The 26784-nt window shown below is 33.5% G+C and overlaps 1 protein-coding gene across 2 annotated transcripts in view; it reads right to left on the bottom strand.

Annotated features, from left to right (window-relative positions):
- Positions 1 to 862: 862 nt before the first annotated feature.
- KLHL1 (kelch like family member 1) overlaps positions 863 to 26784 on the bottom strand; it is a gene marked incomplete at its 5' end in the record, with an annotated part of 189134 nt that continues 163212 nt past the window's right edge. For both annotated transcript variants that reach the window (XM_083854480.1, XM_083854481.1), the window contains 4 exons: positions 863 to 945; positions 1902 to 2073; positions 5140 to 5352; positions 18981 to 19143. In XM_083854480.1, coding sequence (XP_083710606.1) covers positions 871 to 945; positions 1902 to 2073; positions 5140 to 5352; positions 18981 to 19143 — 623 coding nt within the window. In that variant the 3' untranslated portion in view covers positions 863 to 870. The remainder of the gene's footprint in view (positions 946 to 1901; positions 2074 to 5139; positions 5353 to 18980; positions 19144 to 26784) is intronic.

Below are 26784 nucleotides of genomic sequence, written 5' to 3'. Positions count from 1 at the left end.
CTGTTCTTATCATGGTTCATCCATTAACATGATGCAATGAAATAAGGGGATGAATTTTCCAGCTTGTCATGAGCTTCCAACGTGCAGTAGATGCATCAATGAGGTTAGAGCCCACATGCTTAAATTGAATATAAGATTAAGAAAGAATTTGTTTGACTCCCATATTTGCAACAAAGCCCCAGAGCAGCCACAGGACCGCTTTATATATTTGTGGATTAAACACACACGCTTCCCCCTCAAGAGACTCATTTATAAGATGCATTAACAATGGTGAGGAGGTACAATCTGAAGTTACAAAAAAAGTCCTCTTTTAGTTTTGTATTTCTTCCTACTCTAGAGTCAAAACTCAGTTGCTAAGAATATCCAGCCCTCTTCCTTTCAGTTAAGTCAAACAGCTCACTTTAATGAGAAGACCATGATCCATTTGAAGACAAGACCTGAACAGCAAAAAAAATTATATTACTATCCACTGCTCTCTTTTAAAAAACACCATTTAAAATTGATTAAATACACTTCCATGTTTCTGCAGTTCTCTTGCAGCCACAAAAACTGTCCTTTAATTCCTTTCCACTCTCTGTGTAGATTTCCCACGATCATCCAGTTCTTCAGGATACATTCATGAGAACAAAACCTGAACTTACTACTCTACATTCACATATTTACGCCTACAATATTCTGGGGGCTTTTTTCTTGTTCACTGACTGTGAACAGTTTTATTATTATATAGGCCATAAATACTTAATCTTTGTCACTTCCAAACTTCTTCGAGTTTGTGGTCAACAGTGTATTCACTGTGTAAATCCTTGTTCTTCTGAAGTTATCGTTCTCTTTGTCTCATAGAAAAATAATCATTTCACAGTCAGTAAAATTCTAAGCAGTGCTGACAAAGTCATGTTTGATGACTACAACACAGGCACCAGCTCTTCCAATATTTAAGGAAGCCATCTGCAGAAAAACAGACACAAATTAACTGAATAGGAAAAGGCCACGAAAACATTGTCAAAGTGCTGTGTCAACATTATTTTAAAATGGTCAAAACTAATGGGAGTATAAATTGCTAAAAATAAACAAAACCCACATTACTGTTGTCATTTAAAATTGCTTACTCACACCTGACATCTTTCATTTGAAAGTGTGAGAACAGAAAGCAGGAATTAATTTTAGAGTTGTCATCAATTTTGTGAACCATTGATATGCAATGGGTTTCTATATTCTATAGACTGTGGCTGATGCTTCCACTTTAGTGCTTGAGGCAAGGTGAAAGCTACCAATACAGAAATGTATGGTTCCAGTGTTCCTAAACAGGTTCAAGTGTCTTTAGAATATGTTTGGCAATTTTAAACAGTATTTAAGACAAGACAAGTATCAAGACCTTTAGGGGACTGAATCTGGCTGAAACTATCACAGTAGAGTCAGCTTATATATATATGTAACAACACACTGTAATTAGTGGAACTGTATGAATCACAACATTGTTTGCATGTCTCCTAACTACTTGTCCAAGTACGTTTATTAATGGTTTTAAACATGAACTGGTGATTTTGAGAAAAGAATCTTTCTAAATTAATTTCTTATTTCCTACAGGACATCATAAAAATGCTCTTCTCAGTAATTCATAGTAGATTAAAAAGATGAGCTTCTGCACTAACTTTAAAGCATTTATGTCTACATTTAAGCTTGTCAACAGAAGTTCCCCCTTGCAATCATAAAAAGAAATAGGCATTCTTGAGTATAATGCATCTCACCTATTTTAAATGCCTATTTGAGGATAAGATCATGATTTCAAAGTATGTACCTTTCTGCACTAAGTTTAAAGAAAACTTACAACAGGAAATTCATACATATATGTGTGTATATGTGTGTGTGCACACGTGTATATATCAAATAAACTTTAAAATTACCTGTGTCCACTCATTAGTTTGAGGGTCATATGCTTCCATAGTGTTCAGGTATGATTGACCATCATAGCCACCTACTGCATATAATTTGTCACCAAGGAGACAAACACCAACAGCGTCTCGAGGCATACTCAGTGGAGCCACCATTGTCCATGTATCAGTTTTTGGGTCATACCTGAGCAAAGAAAAATGAAACTGGGTATGTGGAGGGAAGAAAAGCATCAATATATGTTGATTTTCACTTGAATATAGTTCTTATTTTCCTGGGGGGAAAAAAAACCCCTACCCTTTAGTATCCCATCCAAAAAAAATCTGCCTAACAGCAAAAAGAAAAGATACAGATTTATTGTGTTCCCAATTCAACCTTTTAGCTGCTGATTCAAAAATTTTGCTTAGCTAACCTTCTAGAATAAATGAAGGTATTTGTAGGATAGTATGTCATAAAGAGATCTAAGAAAGAAGCATGAACAATATTTGAATAGATGGGTGTTTAAAATTCATTTATGTTATGTATACATTTAAAGTAGGGTATTCCCTGTAGCATATAAGAATATTAGAAATATTATTTCTAAAATTAAATTTCAGTATATTTTCACTTCTGAAATTATACTATGCAGTTTTAAAAACCTCCCTATGTATGCTAATGCTTAATTGAATTAGAATTAGTATCTCCTGGTATTTCCTCAAGTAAAGAAAGTAATACTCATTTTCAGACATAACCACTACTGAATTTTTAAAACTGAGGGAAAAATCCTTTTGTAGAATGACTAATTTAAAAATTAAATATTTAACCTAGGTTTTCATTTAGATGTTTCTTAACAAGGTAAAATTATTTCATTTCGAAGTCATTCCATTGTAACTCTTGTGGACATGCATAAACCAGATATTAATTATCTTTTGATAGTTTGTTATCAAGGATGTCTGGAGTATTAGGTTACACTCGATACCTAATTTTTAGATGTCAAGTATTAGTAAAACAGAATAATGTATCACAGTCAAATAAAATTGATTTTATCTGTCCTTAAGCAAATCTACTATGTAATAGAATCATGTGATCAGTGGAGAAAATAAGCAGTTTTAGTCTATAAATCCTTGGTCTGATTTTATTAATTTGCTTAAACATGTAAATATTTTAATAAGTCACATTATCAAGAAGCGTTTTGTGGGGATACTATTTGAAGTCCTACATATTTGAACAGTGAATATTTTATATATATATATATATATTTATATTTATATTTATATATATTTTAATACAAGCATTGAAACAGCAATGCTATAGTGTTTTGCTTGTCACAGCTTTTTGGTTTGGTTATATTTATATAACTTTTGGTTATATTTATATAACTTTCCAGAATGGTTGAAAAGTTATATAAATATAACTTTTAATTTGGACAATAAGTATTGTCTGTAGCCTTGTTTATAATGTCCTTGAGAGGTAAACACATTTTAAGAAAAAAATCTATTAGTGTGCTAGCTGCTGACCCTGGCATTTGGGGGACTTCTCAGAAAATAAGATGTCAAATTTCTAGATATATGATAAATATCTTTCCTAACTTTACAGGAAAATACTGCAAAAAATTGCTTGAATATGTGGAAGGGAAATGAACACACAACAAGCTAAAAATCTGACATTTTTAGTGGATTTTTTCAAAGACTGTGTGAGTTTTTCAACAACATCAAATGCCTCTAGCTGAAACAGTTTCCCATGCAGTTAAATGCACCAGTGTGCACAGTATCTTTGCCTGCCTAAAGGTAATAAATGTTTAATACACTCCTTCCCACACTGCTCTTAAATTAAAAGGGCCAAGGTGAGGAGGTACAAAAGTTAAAGCTGGAAAACAATAAAACTGGCATCATCATTGGTCCTTTTTTCTTTTTTTTTCTTCTTCCAATAAACAAGTATGCAAGGCTAAAATGAATCCCTGTAACTCAATTCTGTCAACAAAATAGAACTGCACAAGAACTTGCTGGTTTTGTAATTGCCAGGAAAATACCTGAGATTTCTTACATCCTTTTTGCTGCTAAAAGCAAGTGTATATGTCATCTTTATAATAACTAGGTATGCCCCAGGCTGAGCAGGGTTATTATAAAAGCTCCTGAATGTGGAAAGAAATCCATTTTGAAATCAAGGTGAGATGAAGGGGAAAAAACTATAGGTCAAATGACTATGTTTTCAAGAATCCATCAAGTTTTGAGTAACATTTGAGAAAGAAAACCTGCTTTATTAAATCTGCAAAATATCCTGAAAAATTTATAATTTTTATGAAGAAAACAGTTGTTTTACATTTAAAAAGGAATAGAAGACTGCACTTTGCCAGCTTGAGAAAATGAGTGAAACATAACTATTATTTTATTTCAAAATGCTTGAATCCAGAGGAAATCCTTTAAAATTGCATCCTTAGAAGAGAGTAAACTGGAATGCCTAATTACTATTGAGCAGGATTTTAGCATTAGCTCTAAAAAACCACGTATCTGCTGTCACTATATTACCAAAATCTCAAAAATAAATGTGAAAATATTATGTCTTGTTTGACAGTCTTCCAGGAGCATACTGGTACTGGAATAAAGCACATTCTACCAGGGGCTGCTTCAGAATGACAAAATGACTGAAGGTGAGACCCATTCCTTAAGAAAAAGAAGATACTTAGGCAAAAAGCAGGCCTGCAATATTTACAGAAGGAAAAACTTTCAGAGAAATATAAAATAATAAAGTTATCTCCTCATCACTTATTATTCTTTGTTTTCCCTAGATATTGAGGGGCTTTTATTTTTTGAAAATAATGCATTATTTTCAAATAAAATGCAGACACACTAAATTGCATTCCAGTCATCTTATAAACTAATCAATCACTGTGAGGGGCATGAGAGTTTTTCACATTTCAGTACAGTCCACCAGTTATAAAATTATTTCAAGGAAAAATTTTTTATCTCTACAATTTTTAGTTTGTGACACTGCAATGTATAATATCATGTTCTAAAATTACTTAAATGGAATGTGAAAAGAGTGGATTTTTGTGCTTGTGGTAATTTATAACAGTACTTTGAATAAAAAGTGATGACAATAAGTTTCAAAGAGATTGTCTTTCACAGACCTTTATAGAACTTTTCAAGTAAGTACTAATTAGACATTTCTAGGATTATCTAGACATCTGCTTAATTTTACCATCACTAAGTTAAAAAAATTAATGCTACCAGATATTATTTTGTATTTAAAATATGCATGTATATAGTTTGATACCTCTCCACGTAGTCCAGCAGTCGAGAGCAGTGATTAGAAGCAGGAGCATCATGACCTCCAACTGCATAAAGAAAACCATCACAGGTAGCCACTCCTACACCTCCTCTTCTCTTACACATAGGAGCACACATATTCCATTTGTTGGTGTGAGGATCATAATATTCCATTGAACTCAAACATGAACTTCCATCCCGACCTCCAACTGAATATAACCTAAGAAAGTCCACACAAATAAAAATGTTGATAAAACAAGAGCTCAGAATTGCAGAAATAAAAACAAGTAGTATCTGGGGTTTTTATCTGACATTAGAAAATAGAAAAAAAATAGATAATATTTTTAAATCATGTGAAGCTCATATAGTGAACAAACACAGATGTTTTCAATATTATTACCAAACTAACGTGCTATTTAGTGCTTTGTCCACATAGAGAAAAAGGAAGATTTTTCTTTCTGCTAATGAATATTTTCATTCTTTCATTACTGCATATACAGTCAAGAGCACCATTGACATTCAGGTTTGTCTCTATAGGTTTAAAAATAATGTAAGCTGGGTTGCTGCCTAAGCTCATCATCTATGAGATGGAAGTGGAAGTGAAAATTTATAACTGGAAATCCAGACAAATAAATATGCAATCCATTTATTATACTTTCTCTGTGTTTTTGCTGTGCATTGAAGTATTAAGAAGCACAAACAACATGGAAAACTAGATCTGATTCAACAAATTCCACATTAAAAAATCTATCAATGTTCAGCATGAATTTTACACTTAGAATATAGTAGAGATTAAATATGAAATGCATTGCAGATAAGATTATCACGTTGTGGTTTAAACATGGATTTTTAAAAAGTACTACCTCAGTTTCAAGGCTCTTGCTTATGCTGAAGAAAATTCTTACCTACACTAACAGCAACATGTCTACTACGCAAGAAAATTATAACCCTCGAGCACGGTGTGTTGTTTTTCTTCATCAGGACGTTTTATGAGAATAGAGCTATGCTGGAAAGTCATGGACAACTTCTGAAGAGTATTTTAAACTTGGAAATGATAAAAATACGTCTTAACAAAAAAGTTGTTGTGTTTCTAAGTATCTGCAGGCAAGAAACTTGTTTCGTTCTACCCTTTATAATGAGTCCCAGGAGGAAATAGCTCTGATTGTTCTTTCTCCCTAACACCCTGCTGTATTCATTCTGTATGAATCTTTTTGCAGTCTGTTGCCTTTTATACAGTGCCTGGAGATTAACTAATAGAAACACAGGCTATTTTAAAGTCCAACCACTAAGCAATTTCGGATGTGAAAGCTGTCTCTGTAAAGCAATTACTCATTTGGAAGCTTTTACTGTCCTAAGCACTCCATGAATTCAGAGCCATTTAAATGTGCATTTGCCATTACATTTCACTGGTATGGATGCTGATGAATAAGGAAGTGCTGTACAACCACTAAATATGTCACTGAAGCCTGAGAACATTTTGGTAGTGCCTGACAGACATACCTGAACTCTGACTAAAGCACCCAGGGGAATCCATACTCCTCTATGAGAGATACTAAAGCAAATATACTTCTTTTTTACAACTATTTCTTTGGATCCAGACCTAATATATTTAACTTTATTTATGATTATCAGAGATCTATGGATGAAATCAATATTAAGGCACCCAATCATGTTAATCTGTGGATGTCTACAGTGTCTAACTTGCTGTTATGCTCAGAGTAGTCAGCTGAGCCTAAAGAACAACACTAAAAAATATTTAATCATGTGACCAAAAACATTTACAGTAATATAAATGTAAATATAAACATTTACATATAGGTGTCTGGAAAGATGTTATCTTTATTTTCAAAGATGTGACTTGGTTCAGCTACCCATAGACAGTGATAAAACAATTTTTGTGACATTTAAGGTATGTTGACATTCCTTCCAGGATGAGAGATATGGAAGATAGTACAGTAGAAAACCAGTAGGAAAAAACAATGACTGCTGGCATCCTGAAGCAATTTAAATGTCAGTAGACCAACTACATGTCAGTAAGTGAATAGAACCCCAAAAATATAAACCCTGATTAACACTTCTGAGATTTTCAAATATATTTCTAAGTAGATATTTGGACACATAAACACTGAACACCATGTAAAATATTGCAAAGAACTAACACTTCTGCAGACTTCAGTACAAATAATCTTGTGTACCCCTAGTAAAAATCCCTACCACTTTGATATTTCTTGTGGCATGAAAAGTCCTTATTTATTCCACTGTCTTTTAACAGAAATAAATCAATAAGCTGATATGTTACAGTGGATTTTGAGTTTTATAAAGTTCTGTATGGTTTTTGTTATTGAGTTTCTGTAATAGTTCATCCCTACCCACACCCCCTTTTCCCAAACCCCTGTCGTTTATCCTCTCAATAGCCCACTCACAGCACATTGTACCTCCCATTGTACATTATCCATTGACACACCCTAGTACTTCATGGCCCTAGCAGGGCCAGGTGGCTCAGCCAAGACTTCAGGTATCCCCACACTCCTTTTGCCCCAAAATGGCCATGTCAATGCCCCTGTACCTAAGCCACTCCCCCTCATTTCCAAAGGGAACGCCCCTGTACTCTAAGGGCAGGTAAGAGCCCAAATCCTCACTCATACACTGGCACTGGGGGCATTGGCCTGAATAAACACCTTCCTAATTACCACCAAGTGTGAGTCTGCTCCTTCCAGGCAAGATCACGCCTCAGGTCTGAAATCTGGACCCAAAGGAATAACTTGTTTATATGGTATTTGAAGAGCAGAGCTGGCCGGGAGATCAGCTCGGAAGAACCATACTGGTATTTGCACACTGAGAGTGAAACATACTTTCTCATTCCTCTATTGCAATTAAGACAGCTAATAAAATATAGCTGAAGGCAGGCACTCTTGAATGGCTGGTAAAAAGACAGCAAATGCTGTTCATAAGTAGCTGATAAAACCTGGCCAGTGATTGGGACCATCTAGTCTGTTGCTAAAATGCTTTCTTGTATTCAGAACAAAATTCATTTTCAAAATCATATATTTGAACTAACATTTTAGAGTTTGATTATGTTTCTATCTCTTCTCTCTAAGGAATCATAAATTTTATTTTTTTTTAATTTCACAAAGGTGAAATAAAAATAGTTCAGACAAAGCTGGAAATGAAGTAATTGTTTTAAAGCTCTGGTTGTGGCTGAGCTTGAACAATTCAGGCAGAAGCTGCTTCCAGTCTTCAGTCAAATTTCCAAATCTATGTTCACAAAGACTGGAGAAAACTGCAACAAATGCTGAATATTCAGGATACTGTACAGCTATCTGAAACTTTTGAAATATTTGTAATTAAATTTATTTAAGTCATACTTCCTTTTTAGTGCTTAGGGTCCTATTTTATTAGATGACTTTAAATTAAACAATTTTTTCAGCTTTGTCTAGCTTGGCAAAAATTTGTAATAAAAGTTCTATAGGGAGAAATATAATATATTTCTCTGAATTAGCTAAATTACTCTTCATGGTGTATCCCATCAAAACTAGAATTATCATAAAAATAATAATCATATATCTCTGCTTAGAGAGAAAGATCAGCAAGGAAAAGAAAGCATCCAGTACTGAGCACTTTTATCTCCAGAATGAAAGTTCTGCCTGTGGAGATATTATAGATTTCTATTCTTTTTTGGTCTACATTTCAGCTGATTCTGACACTGCACACAGATATGAAATTAGGCCAAGCTCAGCCTCTTCTGTCTTTTCAGGGTTTTGTCACTTCTTTTACTAAGATGGAGAGAGAGGCCTGAACATTCATGTATTTATAACTGTATATGTATAATTGGCTAGAAAAATGAAGTAGAGGTTTCAAAGTAGGAAACATTAGGAGAAATCATGACCAGCTGGATCAAAAGCATTTATCTCAGTTCTGTCATTACAAACCTTTGATAACTACTCAGAAGAGCCAGTTTTAAATTCAGTTTGACAAGCCAACCTCAAAAGACCAGAGTGCCTTTGATGTGAGGTGGGTATTGCTTGTGAAACCAGTCGAATCATGCCCTTGCTGCATTTCTTAATGAGGTTTTCCCTTTCAAAATTCTTTCACTGTGAATATCAAAGACTTCATCCAGTCTTTAGCTTAGGCCCTTTTGTACCCTTTTCTGGCCTTTCAGTGTGTCTGAAAGAGCAGCAGAGAATTACTGTGGCACAAAAGATACCTGCTTGGTAGAACAGAGGGACAGTAATAATTTTCATCAGCGCTGGACTACTGTATTGCTAAATGAGTCCATACCTGGCCTAGGAATAACACTATAGGAGAGGAGAGATATTTATCCATGCTGCTTTGATTAAGCCAGTGTAGTTCACTGGCAAAAGTTGAAAATACAGTAATTTTGTGAATGGAAAGCATTAATGAAGTCTTATTTCTGTGTGTAAACTTGGAGGGGCACTTGGTGTATTTGTAATGCAGTAATGATGTGAATTAAAAATAGAATTTGACCCCCCAAAAATGGAAAAAAAAATAGTTATAGAGAAAGTTCCTGGAATTAAATCAGTAGTAACTACTGGTGAGTTAGATGGGGAACTCGATCTAATGGCTGGTGTTTCTACCCACAAAAGGGAAGTTGGAACTAGATGATCTTTGAGGTCCCTTCCAACCCAAGCCATTCTATGATTCTGTGGCATAAAATATTAAGAGAAAAAGCACTCTTTGCATGGATAATATTGCTCTGAAAAAGCTTGACTTCCTACACTGGATATTTTATTTTCTTAATAGAAAGAACTTGTTTCAAGCAAGTTTAATTGTAATCAGAATTATATGGGCTACAAGATTCAAGACCTTTGAATCAATGCAGATTCCATCAGTGAAAAAACATTCTTGACTTTATCAGGTGATAAAGTAGGTAAAGCAAAACAGTCTTTGTAAATCAATCATTTACTACAGCATGTGCATGAGGCCCTTTATTTGCTCTATTATTAAAAAACATACAATGAAACTGTCATTAAATTGGAATTCTTAGTGAATCTATAGAATTTGTGCTAGACTGAGATAATGTTTATGATACTGATTTTCTTTGTGAGTTTAATAATTTTAGACCATACAGTTGTTCCATATTTTGTGTCATCTTTTATCCATTTATTTAATGATTTTGACCAAAATATTTAAAAGTATCTACACCTTTTTGTAGTTTCCACAGTTGAGGAAGAATAATTTCAATATGTGTCTCATTTTTCCCATAGTGGGATACAGAATAATTGTTTTTCTGAAAGAAAGAGTTTGATTAAAACCAGAAGTTAATAAACATCATATTTATAAAACAGCAGCAGCATAAAAACTGTCATAAAAGAACCTGAAATAACTTCTCAGGATTCAAATTAAGTTATAAAACTATTTATAGCTCAAAGTACATTTAGAGTAAAGCATAGTAAGAACAGAGATAAAATTTTCAACAAAAAAAATTCTAAGGCTGAAAACTGGTGAGCTAGTCTTTGAACTATGTTTGCTATTCTTCCTATTGCAAAAGAGTTTCACAAAATTCATTAATAATAGCTAATAACTTCCTCAGACAAATTTGAGATACAGTCTGGTTAGGGAGATGAAAGCAGACATGTGACAGCATGATTTTTTTATTTTTTTTTTTTTAACCAAAAAAAGTACTGTTATATTTTAGCATCATGCAAAATATCTACGTCACACTTAATATACTGATTCACTTGTAGTTAGTGAGAAGATTGTGGGCAGAAAGCATGCAGTTTGAAATTTTTTTTTTCTTCTTACATGACAATAACTATGTATGCCAATTAAGGTATTTTTCTTAGTTCAAATGGATTGGTAAAAAAATAAGTGAATCATCAATAAGGCATAAGAGCAACAAAAACCTCAAGCAACAAAAGCTATGATTAAAAAAAATTAGCACTGATGGGATATATAGTGGTTTTGGTCATACTTTCTTGTTTTGTTAATTTGGCATGAAAGTTTGAAGTGTTACTTGAGCCTTAAAAACCACGATTAAAGCACATTATACTTCCTTTCTTTAATAATATTGAGGAGTTTCTTAGTCTTTGCTGAAGTATGAAAATTATCCATGCATTGCAATCATATGGATGACTTGCAAAAAAGTCTTAGATCATTTAGCTTGTGATCTTTACAATGAACAAACCCTTCTCAGTTAAAAAAATTCAACCAATAATGCAAAATTTAGCAGAAGCTGGTCTACTGAGTCAAAAGAAATTTCATCCTGCCCCAATATTAGTTATTAAGAAGTTAATCAAGTTTCAAACTGGAAAAATAGGAAGTTAAGAGTGGAGATGGCTTGGTATTCTATTCTGCTGAGCACAGTAAATATTTGGTATCTGTTGTAAGGGCTAAATGTTGCCCATAAAGATATTTAGTTGAGTATTAAATTAATATTTAGCTTTCTTTAATTTCAGTCAGATGTGTATATTTAAATATTGTTTCAGATTTACATATATGTGGTAATCGGGAAGTATGTGAATACACATGATAACACACAGGAATGCATATGTGTGCATATATGTGTGTGTGTGTGATCTAAGTTAATGCCTACACTTGGTATGGGGAGGATCTCTAGACTGCTCCAGCTGCATTGCACAAGGGTTTCTCTCCTGTCCCAGCATACAGGCACCAAGTACTGTGTGAGACAGTTTCGAATTCTCAGACTTCATCACCCACTAAGGATAATAATGAAAAGCCAGAGGTCAGTCATAATCTAGAATATAGACTATTCTAATACCTCTGTTAGAATAGCATATATTAATACCTCTTGCAGTCTTGACTACAAGAGAGAAAACAGTGATTGCTGAATGTTGTTTTAAAAACTTGTGCTTAATTGTGGAAACTGCACAATTGAAAAACAGGCTGTGAATTTTCTCAGGCATTATCCACGCTGCTTCCCACTGTCTAGACTAGTGCATATGTTACATTTAAAAGTTTAAATGAGATGGAGTGGCACTACTGCCTTTTTCTGCCAGGTATTAGGACTAAGTTAACTCACTACGTCTGTTTGGTCTGATGTACCCGTACACATCCAAATGAATTCATACCATACTAGATCATATGTACATCTATGCAGAATTTATCATTCATTACAAAACTTACAGAAAAAAAGAATTATGTACTACAGACATAATGTAATGTCTGTAGTGGTTGTAATGGTTTCTTATTACAAAACCTGAATGACAGACCTTATCACAAATTACAGTCATGATGGCTGTACAAGTCAACAGCCAGCTAGTCTAAAAATGTTGTTCTAAATGGGTGATGAAAATGGAGAATAAGTGTGTTGAAAATGGGTGATGGATGAAGAGAAGGGCACAGTGGAGGCATGCACACTAAAAGATGTAGATGTACAGTAAACATTCAAAATAGAAATGTGGTCCAAGCATGTGGGACCCTGGCCACAGTGTAGCCAGAGAAAAACAGGCCCATCAACTTCCTACACTGCAGATCAGGGTGTGTCTCCTACCAATCAGTTAGTTTCTAAAGAGGAAGGCATCCTAGGTACATAAGCATCTGCCTTGGACTTCAGGAAAAATAGTGGCTTTACAGTAAAGTTTCATGATTTTTCACTGTTCTCTTCTAAGAGTGATGTATATTTATCTAGTTTGTATGTTTTTAAGGCTAGCCTAGTCCCACAGAAAAAAAAAAAGTAAACCTGCGCAGAGTCTCCTATTTTACAGGCTGGATGTAAAATAACAAGTTAAATCTTGCTTGAGAAAGAGAGAATATGATGCACTTTGAATTAAATGGTACATTTACTGAGCTGCATGAGACCCCCATGTAAGAAATATGAATTTATGTGCAAAAGTACAAAAGATCAGACCAGGGCACTGAATTAGTAATAAGCCATAATGATTCTGCTAAGAGAAAATGCCACAGATAGTTTATTATATGATGCATGAAAGCCAAAGGAGCAGAACTTCTGGAGGAGGTTGTAATCAGCCATACAATCAAGTTTTGTAGGTTGTTATATGAATGTAATATATTCCTAATTCTCTTGTGCCAAACACTGAACTACTATTAAGGACTTTGTGGAATTATTATTAACCTTTGTCTCTCCAAGGTCAGTCCAAAGCAATCATATTCCTGGTGAGTGACTAACTACAAGATACTTTTAAGAACCTTTCTTGTGCTCACACTAATCTAGCTTGAATTTTGTTATTTTTCTTAAAAATTAGGGTTCAGCAGGCTAAACTTTCTTGTAGTTACTTTGTAATGGTGCATAATTATCATAAGGGACATATTAAAATAAAGCAACTGCTATTTACAGCAGGCATAGTATTGATCTAAATAACACAAGTTTCTTTCCAGTTTTTCTCATTAAATGACCTGAAAACAAAACATTCCACAGTGTATATGCCAACATCTCTATTGGCTAGCTTTCTGAATTTCCCATTCAAAATGAAACAGAGAATAGCTGGGAAAGCACAGCCAAAACAATAATCCAATTTATGAAAATCCATTACTAAATGAATCCAATTATTGCAAAAGTGGTGGAACTGAATTAATGTAACTGAATATAAAAAGATAAATAACTATTAAAAAATATTAAAGCTACATAGTTATTAAAGTCTCTTTACCTAACAAGCAAAATTGAAAATGTAACAAATTAATTTGCATGTATGTGAAGGGAAAAAATAATAAATATGTATATACAAAATCATTTTTAAAAAATAACAATTAGTATCAGTACTTAAGCAGAATTAATAGAATGTGAAATTTGACCTAAATTCCATCTGTTACAGTTAAATAAGAGACAAAATTTGACATTACCAATTGATAATAACTAATTACTTAAAGGACACAACAAGAAAAGCACTGTTTATTGTTTTTTGGTTTTTTTGGTTTTGTTTTTTGCTGTGGTTTTTTTTTTTTTTTATATTGGACTGTCTTTCAACAAAAATATAAAAAAAAATCAGTGTCTAAGGCAAACAGGAAAAAGGATGGAAACATAATCGATGAAGAGAGATGAGGCTTGCCAAACAACTCCAATTTTAAACATGTTGGATTGGATTAAGAGGATCTATGCTTAGGGGTTTGTTCCTGTAAAAAACGATCTCTCTGGGTCAGGTTATGCATCTTGCCTGTAGTATTGGCATTGCATTTTCCTGCCTAAGACAATCACCAGTCACAGGCACAGCAGCCTATACAGGTCACCACACTGGGGTAGGTTATCTGGTTGTCTCCCAAAGGACTGCAGCCCAATGGGAGCCCGTGATGGAGCAAGGGAAATGTGTGAGGAGGGAGTGGCAGAGAGAAGCAATTACCACAACCCCCATCCCCCTGCACCAGTAAGGGGTGGGGTTATAGGGTTATATAAGACATAAATTGAGCCTGGGAAAGGAAGGAAGAAATGTGTCATTTTAAAGTTTGGGGTTGCTTCTCACTAGCCAGACTCTGTTTTTATTACTAATAAATTGCAATAATTTTCCCCAAGTCAAGCCTGTTTTCCCTGTGACAACAAATGGTAAGTGGTCAGATGGATATTGATGGGGAGTAATACTTCTTGCAGCATTTCTCCTTGCTCTTTTACTTTCCTTCTGAGACAACGAATACTTATAAAACTTACTTTTTTCCTCACATAAAAGTAAAATATTATTTAAAAGAACACACAGTTGTATTTATAAAAGCTAAGATTAAACAATTCCTTGCTTTTTGTCATCTATCATATACCAACAATAGTGTGTGGTATTTAATAAAAACAACAGCAGCAGGAGGAAATATCAAATTCACTGTAGCACAAATTTGAGGATATGGCAACCAGTAAAGGGCAGGGTTCCTTTTCCTTGACTCCACAAGATGTTAGCATGAGATTGAAGTGCTTGCCAGTGTGTGTCAAAGTCATGATTTTTGACACTTAAGGCACTGCTGTGATGTTCTACCATTTAAAGTCAGCCTGCAGATTTTATCAAAAGTTGAGTATTTTATTCTTTTGTAACACAGCTTTACTGATATCTGCTAAATGTTTCAAAACTAAAGGGCCAGACTTTCTGCCATGAAAGCTGCAGTTGCTTCAAAAAATATTGATAATTTCGAACATACCAGTAGGAACTAAGGAATTTTTTTTGTAATGCAGTCTTTGTGGACATATAATAGAGCAATATAGAAAAACTTCAGATATGGTAGTGACACAAAAATGTTCAGCATAAGAGAAATCTGTATGATACAGAGAATGTCTCTGAGGAGTATGTATTCCTGATGAAAGTGTGTAAACTAAATTTCATTTTCACTTAGATCAACACAATTAACATAAAATATGTTCTGAAATTAAATTAGTACAAAGGTTTAGTGTTCTTAGGGAATGAGTGGTTCGTGTTCTTAGGGAATGAGTGGTTCATGTATTAGAGGTTTTTAATATAAGTCTAAGAAATATCTATGGTATTAGCTATAAATTTGGAGGCATTTACATTTTAAGATAATAAAGGACTAGTATTTATTGGATTGAAGGTGTCAAGTATATTTTTTTTTATTATTATTATTGTGTTTAAAATTAAGAAAAGCTTGAAAAATTCACTGAAAACATAAAATGTTTCTGGAAAAGATGAATTATCCACATTTTTGGTTCCTCAGTTCCTTGCTTCTAACTTATACTTCAGACATGCTCTATTGGTTCAGCACAATCTGCTGACAACTGTAGAATGCTAGTCTCACAAAGTATAAATTGCACACTAGTGCAATTTACTTTTACAGTTTACGCCACTTAGGCCACTTACTCCAGCCCCAAAGAAGAATTCAAATAAGTCATCCTAACTTCTGACTCATTATCTGCATATAAAAAGCACCATCCTCTATCAGTTTTTTCAAAGTGTAGATCTCCATCCCACATTTAATATTTTAGCACCCATATCTATTGCTGATCTGAGGAAGTTCATGCACTCTTTCTCTTCAAGTCTGTGCAGCAAGGTTGGCAACAAGGCAGAAAGGATGATGCTGTTTCCATATCAGAAGGAATTACTAACCATATTTCATCCCAGGAAATCTTACAGTCATGGTAAGTCCTGCAACACTCACTAAAATATATTAAAATTGATAATGACATCAAGTTAAAAAAAAGATATTTTTTATATATAGTAAGGATAACACACTCCACTCTTGTGTCACTGTTTGACTATGAGAAACACGTGAAGATGAAGGATATGGACTCTCCAAAGCCTCAGCATACAATGTTAGTGCGACCCAGAACCAATTGTTGACTTGGGAAGACAAAAATATTACTGAAAAGGAAAATTCTCAGATTCCACTCTTTGCTGTTGCACAAAACTATAAATTACCCTTTATATGAATCAATAAACAGGCATTTAGAACCTGATGAGAGCTTTGTGGACACGATCTTATTGTCCCCATACTACTTTTATTTCATCTCTATTTTCCCAGTGGAATTACAGCTATTTTGTGCATCTTTTCCTTTGCCATCTGTATCAGTTTTGTGGCTTTTCTTTGGTATGACACACAGTCTTGATAGTCATGCTACACATAATATGTCCTTTGCAGTTTCACTTGAACATCCTTCAATGTGTATGACCAGAGTTCCACACAATAATACAACATAAACATTTCCAATATTAATACAACTTTGTGTATTCTTCAGTAGCATTTCCTTTTTTTCCCCCAGATTTCTTCTGTTCTTTTTCTGTGCTAACAACATACAGCTTTTTTCACCTCTTCTTTCACTTCTTAACATTAATTTTCTTCAAACACAAGGCTTTTTAATTCACACTTAAACTACTAAATATTCTATTTGCATTGCTTCTTAAGGTGATCCAAATACTTGTGTATTCATGTGTCCAACATGAACCATATGATATTGTTCCCTTTGGGGCCATTTTGAATAGTCTGGTAATTTAACTAACTTGCTCTTGCTGTTATGCTCTTTTAACTCAGGACAGAACTTTAAAGAATTCCAGGAACAACTGCGACATCCTGGTTACTGCATACAGTCCCTTTCTTCTTCAAATCCCTGTACTATTCACCTTTTTGTCATCCTAAGTGTTTATTTCATTTGTAGCACCAGATAAATTGTTCTGTGAAATTCTGGTAAAATAAGTTTGTCATATGTCTTTCTTTTATCTAGAAAACCACCTTTATCTTTTATTAGTTTTTCTAGCTCTCCTTACAACTAAGACATTTAAGAAAATGAATATTGCCTGTGTTCCTCATTGAAGGATAGTAACTATTGTATCCTATTACTCTGGGAAATCTGGAGGTAACAACCAGGTGACCTTTGTGAGGGGAGAGGAAAACACTCCATTAAGCCCTCCTGGTGAAACAGTACTGCAACTTCGAAATGTAATAAGGCAACATGATTATAGAAAGGAACCTTGTGAAATGGACTCAGCTTAAAATTACAAAAAAAAAAAAACAAAACAAAAAAAACCCTTCAGATAGTTATTTTTCTGAACTTCTGAGAAATTCAGTAGGATTTTATTGCTTCAATAATTAAATATTTTTCAAATTAGGTTATAATGCACATGCTGACACAATCCTTTTCACATTTTAGGAGAGATGTTGATATAAGAATTTCAGTTTATATTTAAAAATGTATTTCAGTGAAATAACATTAATTTCTGTGCACCCTGTTTTGCCAAATTCAGATAGTATTGTTTTCAATTTGTTTGAGCAGCAAAGTAATTGATAATTTACTTGCATGGTCTGCACAAGTGAGCTTCAGAAACACTTCAATACATTGTGAACTACTAAGAGGTTACTTACTAATCAATCACCTCACTCAGAGCCTGATGAGATCAGAATATGAAAGCTTTACATTTTTTATTTCCATCATAAGCTGATAGAAATTTAAATTTTCATTTTTCTGCTTAAAATTAATTTAAATGGAAAACAAATTAAGTCAACCATAGGGCAATGGCAGATTACAAATGGAATAGTTTCCCACATTAAAGCACAAAAGAAGTGGCTAAACCTTTTCAAGTCTTTTAAGAAACTCACTTTTGAAATATTTAGCATCCAAGTATCCATTTTATGTAAACGGCCCACAGCAGTGTGAGAGATACATACATAGAATAGTTTGTAACTCTCTCACTTCAAAGAGCATCTGATGCATTTCATTTATTTACTTATTTAATTCACTGCAGAAGAAAGAAATCATAATGAATAACCAAGAAAAAACTCCTCAGAACTTCCATATAAAAATATCTTTTTCTTTGCCAAATGTTAAAACCAACATCATGTTTCCTCAAATGAGATATTAATTTCCAGTATGCTGAGGAATGCAGGACATTTCAGTTGCATGGAACAGTAACGTAGCAAGAATAGCACAGGAAGTTGAAAAGTCCTTACATATAATTTCAAGTTGCAGTTCTTGGCATATTGGATATTTTTTAAAGATGGCTAGTCAGATAAAAAGAATAAAAAATCAATGGCATATTTCTACTTTTTGCAGTGAGACCACTGCTTTTTAGTTTTCAGCCATGTCCATCCTAACTTTCTGAGACACAGTTAGCATCTCTTTTAATTTAAAATTTTGACCTAAGTCATGCAAAATGCAATTGAGTATCTATTTACTGGGAAGCATTAAATATATGGTGAGCTGTGCAAAAGAAACAAAGCTGGACTATATATGCGTAACCATATGCAGCTCTTCATGGCTTTAGATCAATATTTCCAGGGTTATTTGTCTAGATGTTGCTTCTGCTAGTCTGCTGCATGGCTTTTGCACCATTGAAACCAGTTCTTGTAGAGTAACAGGGTGATGAAAGCAGCTTTGACCATTAGATCTACTCCAGAACATTTCAATGCCACTGCAACTTAATAAGGGAAAGCAATGACAAATAAGCTTCATTGGTTTTCAAAAGCAGTGTTTCAATTGTGTAAGCACACCCTACTCACTTGCCATTTAATGCTGCTACTCCAACAGTGCTTCTGGCAATTGACATACTTGCCACAAATGTCCACTGCTGACTTTGAGGGTCCCACCTCTCAACTGTGTTCAAATAACTCCAACCATCATGTCCTCCCACTGCATAAATAGGCCCTTCAAGCACTGTAACTCCTAAAATGGAGGAGAAAGTGAGAGAAGATAAAAGTATGTTTCCTCTATCAGTAGTAAAAAAAAAAAAAAAAGTTTCCAAAACACAACCAACAAATGAACTTATATATTCAAAATGAAAATGGAAGTACCAATTTGAGATTTAATTAATTAAGAATTAACAAACAGGAATAAAATTAATGCCATTCCATGTGGTTCTGTGAAAAGCAGGGCTTGTCAAACAAACTTAATTTCATTTCTTGAGAAGAGTGTTTGCTTCAGAGAATAACCTGTCAGTGATGTGATCCTCTTAGATTTCTGCATTCCCTTTAGTATCTCAGCATTCTGATCATGAATTAGCTCTTTAGAATAGCAGTAAAGCACATAATAAAGTAAGGACTGGATACCTGGTAGATCTCTGTCTATTGTCAATCTAAGGGGGATTTCACTGGAATGGAATTGCCAGATTCACTGGGATTTCACTGGAATTCCACTGAATGGAATTGCTTCTACAGGGGTTGGAGTCTGTTTTTTCACCATTTTTGTCAATCACATAGAAGAAACTATACAATTTTTCAGTAGCAGGAAGATTGATGGACTGGTAGAGAATCAAAAACCATATTTGAAGGCTTGAGCAAGTAATTAGACTGAGAAATGTAAGCTGTTTCCTCATTTTCACTGTATCAAAAAAAAAAAAACCCAAAAACAAACCAACAAACCACACACCTTCACAGAAAAATAATGTTGGATATATGAGGATTCTTTTATTTACTGAAGAAAAAATTTAAAAATTGTAATGTGTAAAAACTAAAATTGAAAATAGTTCAATAAGAAACAATTTCTTAACTATGAGGGGTTTAAATTAACCGAGTCAAAAGAATTGATGAATTTTCTATCCCACAGTCTCTTCAGATAAGCTAAGAAGGCTCTGGAAGGTAAGTTATAACTAAGCACCACTTGTTACAAGGCAGTGAGCCCAGTAAATCCATTCTATGAATCCATGATCCCAAATGAACATCACTCTGAAAAATCTCAGGCTAAATCCAGTCCTATTTCTAAGTCAATGTCTTTTCTTTTTTCTTCACTCCATTTTACACAACTTGAACTCATCAAAAAGTCAAAAAAAAAAAAAAAAGAGATCATTAAAGTTTCAGAGAATGGCTTTTGTTGGGCTTTTTTTTTTTTTCTTGCAGCAAAGTTTATCTTTAATTTTAAACAATGTGAAGTTTCCACTTTCCGTGGAAGAATGTTTTTTTCTATTTCACAAAAGTAATTCATTAAAAATTATTTTACTTTAAAACTATATTTATCAATGAGTTTGAACATGTTTCATCTCAGCATTCACAGAAAGTGTTGCTGCACTTTGAGTGTTGATTTTCTTGTCAATATTTTTAACTTAATAAAGAAAATAATTCAAAAAATCCTACAAACCCTTAGAAAAAAAATCCCCCAAATGATGGTTGAATCTTTTATTTTTTCTATAGAACTCATTCTCCAATTGTTTTCATTGCCTTGCCTAGAAATTCTTTCTATTCAATCGCATGTTCCAGTTATAATTTTTCCAGAATATTAAAGTGGATATTAAATTGAAGTCATGATCCATATAGCTCAATACATTATCTCAGAATACAACCAGTAACAACATGTGGGAAGATGTGTCAGTGGTCACATAAATATTACTGGATTATATGCTAATACATGCATTTGGGGGGTGAATTTTTGTTTACTCCAGTATCTAATATTTTTAAATATTCTTAAATGTTTAACAAAGAGGTTTACATTGTAAGAATTTTTTTTAATATGATATATGGTTTAAAAACATGATTCTCCTCAGCTTTTCATCTATATACTCTTCATTAAATGCAAAGTTAAACAGAAAATCAAGTTCTTTTGGGGATAAAAAATTCTGTACACATACATGTACACATAATTGATGTTCACACCAATTACGTGGTGGAAACACACAAACCCTCTCTCACCTTCACACTTAAACACTGTTGTATTGTAATGCAGTGAAATTCATAAGGAATGTATGAAGCACATAAAAACACATCTCATCAGTTTTGAAATTTCCAGCTTTTACTTCCTTAAATAACTTATTTGCACTTTCATTAGGGTATAGAGTTTACTTCAATTACCTTTTTTATCTCATTCATTTAGTTTTTTTCAAGTCCTTCATAGTTGAATATTATTCTCATCTATTTCCTGATGGAAATTAAGCCATTACAATTTTTTAATTCACTTTTTGTAGGAAATCTGATTTCCCCTTAATCAAAATACCATTCTTCCTGCTTTTTCATGGATTTCTACTTTCTTGCTTTTTTTAATGACAATGAGATACATGCTCATTGCATTAATATAACGTTACTTTTTCTCTGCATTTCTTGTTATAAAGAGAGAAAAGTAACATTAAGTTACTGAGTTTTATACAGAAAATAGTCTTCAATGGCTCTGTTCTTCTCATGAAATCTTTTCTGAGTTTATACAATGCAGACAGAACCCTGTGAGATGCACAGTTCCTTTTAATTTTTTCCCCATTGCAGAAACCAATATACTGCTCTCAGTAGTTTCTGGTGCCCTTTTGTGGAAGCTGCTGCACAAACTGTTGCATGAGCTGGGTTGCATCTCTGTTAGCTGTGTTTAGACCCCCCTATCTATGAAGCCCCACATTTGATTCTTATGTTTTCTAAGAAGCCAGGCTGGCAACTTTCTAAGCTACACAGAAGTATTTTCTTTCCCCATTAGGCAGTGCTTGCATAATATGTTTCAAAATATTCTAATGAGTAGTAATGATAACGTAATCATCTCACCCAAGTATATAAATACACATTTCATATCAGAGAGACTGTGTCTTATATGAAGAATTCAATATTCAAGCATTGAATTCAAGCTTGAATTATTTTAAATTCATTCTAAGCTTAGATGCTAGACCTTTTATGTGATTTTTACATCACACATATGGACTAAAGGGTAGTAGTCCTAAAGATGTTGCCTGTAGCCTCCTTATCACACAGGATGGACTGCAGTACACCTCTTCTCTGACTGAAATTACTGAACAGTCCAAGATAACAGCAAATGGCAACGCCACAAGCAAATTCTTAAGGGACACATTCCCCAAGATCACAAAGCAAAATATTTTCCAGTAAAACTGATGAAGTGTACTATTCTCTTCTCTGAATGTTCCAGGTCATTTGTTTTAATAGAAGAAAAAAATTAAATTCATTTAAGTAGTCTGTGTTGAAATGTCAGAGTTCCAATCCTATTAGCACACTGTAGAATTCCTCCTTAAAGAGCAAAGGTACTGAACTCTATATACCTTTTATTTCTATTTTTTTTAATGGTGCAACCAATTTCTGCTTGGTCTCTTGAGATAAGATTTTTCATCTTTTTGTAGTCAACAACAGTATGTTAGAAGATCAGAGTTCATTTCAACTTCATGAGACAGGTTTTCATGTTCCTTACGTATCTTAAACTAATGTCATAATTTGGTTGGTACAAATACTTTTGTACATAATTTAGTACATAATTTTGTTTTCTGTCATCTATGTCCACAATATAATAAACATTCTCCTAGATTTACACTCAGAATGTAGATATCGTAAAATATCTACATGAATGGGCTTTTCCTGTTTCTAATGGAGAAAATAACTATTTCCAGCTGACACTTGAACTTTTATTGGTCATTAATCAAATTGCATGGAAGAATAATGCTGTTAGCTCTTTCAGGAGAGTTTGCCAAAAGAAGAGAAAGGACAGAAGGTCCTCCTCATACGTTTTCTTCCTGTACGTCTTTCTCAACAATTTGCCAAAACCAGTTTAAGGCACAAGAAAAGAAAAAATCCTCTTGGATTTAATTTTTCACATGATAGTAGTGCTTTGTTATTTTCTGGCAAAAGTAATAATACATTCAGAAAAGGAGTATTTTACTCTAAGACAATAATAAAATAACCAAAGTTCTTATTAATCTGAACTAAGAAACTGGAAATTGGTGGAATCAGATCTTACTTTTGTAATTTGTAGAAAATAATAATTTTGGTATTGAGGGAGTAATTTGTTCTACCCATATTTTGATGAATTACTTTCATTTACCTGACACTGTGAATAGTTTGTCTTTCCTAGTTCTCATACACTTGAAGAGCTGAACCAGCTATGAACATCCCTTTTAGGAAAGGAAGCAACTTCTTTTCTTAAGAGAAGACAGGTTTTCAGCAATATCTTGAGTAGTTAAGTGCAGTAAGTACAGTGCAGAGAAACCTTAATGTTTCCCTGAATAAAGAAAGTACCTAAAAGAAAATAATTCTTCTAGGCATTTTTACTTAGGAATTTGTAAAAGCAAACAGCATTCTTTCTAAACTAAATGAGATCTAAAAAATTAATTGTCCAGTTTGCAACGGCAGGCATTTTCCTTTTGATTGCCTTCACAAAGCTATGCAGCAAAACCCCTATTATGCCTAATTAGGTGCTCGATCTGTACATTTCCAATTATTTATACTTGAAGACTGGAATGGGATTTTAAATTGCTTTTCTTTAATGTTAAAAAATAAAGGAGCGCTGCCTATAATATTTTTAATTCTGCAGTTCCTTATCTGTTTAATGAACCTAATTTTACAGAGTAAAATTTTAAAAAGTGTCATTTTCTTATAAAACAATTGTAAATATAGTTTCATACTGACACTTGGATACAAAATGTTGAAGAAAAAATTACCTTTGGTGCTAAATTGACTATAGTCTCTGCATTTTGATATTTATAGAGACATGAAATTTTAACTGGCAAGGATATACTTGTATCCAACAACTTTTACTTTAAATAAGGACATTACCTTTCAAGAAGATAACATACACTATATCATGACATTGAATGTGAGAAGACAAATCAGTGGTTTGTTATCCAAGTATGAAACTTGATCAAATAACATCCAGATTTTCTTCTACCCTTTTAAGCTCTGCATTTATTTAGTGTCCAGGTAGAAGCACATTTTTAACAATCTCCTTTCCCGCCACACCCAAAGAAGCATATTTATACAATTCTGTATTAATTGTCATTAATATTGCTTCTTTTCCTTACTCTGTTATTTCACTCTTTAAGTCTTAAACCACTTTTCTTCCATAGTAGCAATATCAAAGAAAGTCCAATTTACTTAAATTATGCATCATGAATTAAATGATGAACTAAATCTTGTATTTATTTCTCAAAGCCATAATATTAACTGAGTGGGAAATACAAACACTGTTCTTTGGATGCTGCATATAGGACTGCCATAGGCCAGTCTTGGAACTTAGTGTGTCATTAACTGGGGAATTGGACCTGACCTACCTTCCTTAGTTAATATTCAGTGACTCAATGTTGAAAATACCTATTCCTATGTAAATTCACAAGTAAGTATCATGGCTGATTTAAAGAATTATAATAATATCACTGCCCTCTTGGGCCAACACTAACTTGCTTGTATAATGCAAATTCATAGGAGCAAAGATCTGCTTGTCGATCCTTTATTTACATTTAGTTTTGTAGATAAGACACTGGGTTCTCAACTCTGCCACACTATTATCCTGAGAACATGACTCATAAATTATTATAAGTGGTGCTGTTATGATTAGTTAACTGGGTCACAATCTACTACTTAGTAAAGGTGCAAAGTACAAAGAAAAGGTACTTAATAACTCAGAAAAAAATTCCCTTCAATGTTCCCCATGATTAGGAGAAAAATCCAAAGCAGAAATCTCATACACATGCAAATCAATATTGCAGAGAAGATACTTTTAAATGCTCAGGCCTTGTTGCAACCCAAAGTGAAAGCAGTCAGAATGGCATATTTTTCCTAAGATTTCACATGGAAAAAATAACAATAATTTAACTACATAGAGGCAGATATTACTAGTCAATGTTGCCTAAAAGAAAGATTCTCAAACTAATCTCTTAACAGCTGCTTCTGGGGTAAAAAATACAGCTATATCAGAACATTGCTGTGCTCTGGTAAGCCAGTCTGTTGTGGCTCTTCCACTGAATGCTTAGGTGGCCATAGGTTTGGGCATTTTTATTTGTTCTGGTTTTTAGGAGATGATGGGTTGTGGGGCTTTCTGTTCATAGTAATCACCACGTGAAGATGGAGAACACACATCTTAACAATAACATTGTTTTTATGAGATGCTGATGTACCCAGAAAGATCTATAATTGCAGAAAAATAAGACATTTACAATAGGATCTTGAGTTGAACTTTTATGGGATATGAATCTTTTTCATCTGACCACAACGGATCAAAATCATATTCCATACTGTATGGCATCATGCTCTGGAAATCTGGAGTACCACTGCCCAGCTCAGTGCAATTTGGTCAGTATCACATATGTGATAGGATGAAGTGCTATGATATTTTCAGTTGTCTGCATGCTCTAACTAGTATCTGGAAATTTTTCCTTTATCTAGCTGTTTGGCACTGTAACAAACACTATGCAAAAATATTATTATATCATTTGAGATTTTTCTTTTATAAATAGTTGCTCCACAATGTTGGGAAATTAATTAATCATAAATAATTACAGTTTTATCATACTAATAGTGTATGACCTAATCTGTTGGTTTCAATGCTAATTTAATTCTCTTCATTTTATTGACATTTATTTCTTCCTGCCTTTTATCTCCGGCCTCCAGGTTCATATATGCCCTGATGTCCAGAATGGAATCTGAAATTCTCATGCATCTGTCTCTGCAGCTCTGTATTTTTAATCTCCAAAGACTGGTTTCTTTTACAAACAGACAACATGCAAAATATTTGGATTTATTATGTTGTAAAATTAAAAAAAAAAAAAAAAAAAAAAAAAAAAAAAAAAGCCAACAACAACAAAACTGACCTAGAAGAAATCCTGACATTTTTTGTTGTATGCTAATGGAAGATGTAAGTTTGCCATTTTTGGCTCCTTAGTATGGTAGGAATGGTGATACACAAAAACAAGAAGCTATCATGCAAGATAGCAGAGAAGGAAGAGCAAAGATCCCTTTTATCTTCTACATTTTTATAGTTTATTTTATAGCTACCATGGATCCAAGTGTTAAGGCTAGATCAAGCCTTTATTTATATTTCTCATCTATTTCAATGCTTTCTACTCTTCCTGGAATGCTTTCTGACAGATTTTAACTCCACAGAAAAACGTGTATTTATTGGGGCTTAAGCACTATCTAAAATAATATCATTGCTTAACTGCCATACCAAAAGTTTTTAAAAGGGAATATGAAAGTTCAGCTCTCACTGACTTCAAAATTATCTTTCAAACTAGGTCTAAAGAGAGGTATCATTCATCATTATATTTCCAGCATTAAGTAAGCAGCAACATATGTTATGTTTCATGAAAGAGGTAAAACTCAGACAGCCTGTACAGTTAATAGTTTAGGTACTTTGCTGTGTATCTGATCTACTCTGCTCATGAACCCTACAGCCTATGTTTTCCAGGTGGAACTGTTTTAAAAAATCTTTTAGTAGCACTCATTCTTCAAAGGCTTTGCTTCCTAACAAAATTTATTTGGTATAAAAAAAACCGTAGAGGTAATTGCTTTCCATATTCATCTCACAAAATGCATCTTTAATATACATAATATTTATTGCAATGACTCATTCATTATAAATTTCTACTATCAGATATGTGTTACCTATGTGTTTCTCCTTCACTTG

Source organism: Zosterops lateralis (assembly GCF_965231275.1).
Source record: "Zosterops lateralis genome assembly, chromosome: 2".
NCBI classification, from domain to species: Eukaryota; Metazoa; Chordata; class Aves; order Passeriformes; family Zosteropidae; genus Zosterops; species Zosterops lateralis.
Note: the sequence above shows the minus strand (reverse complement) of the source record. Positions and strands in the feature narration are given on the sequence as shown.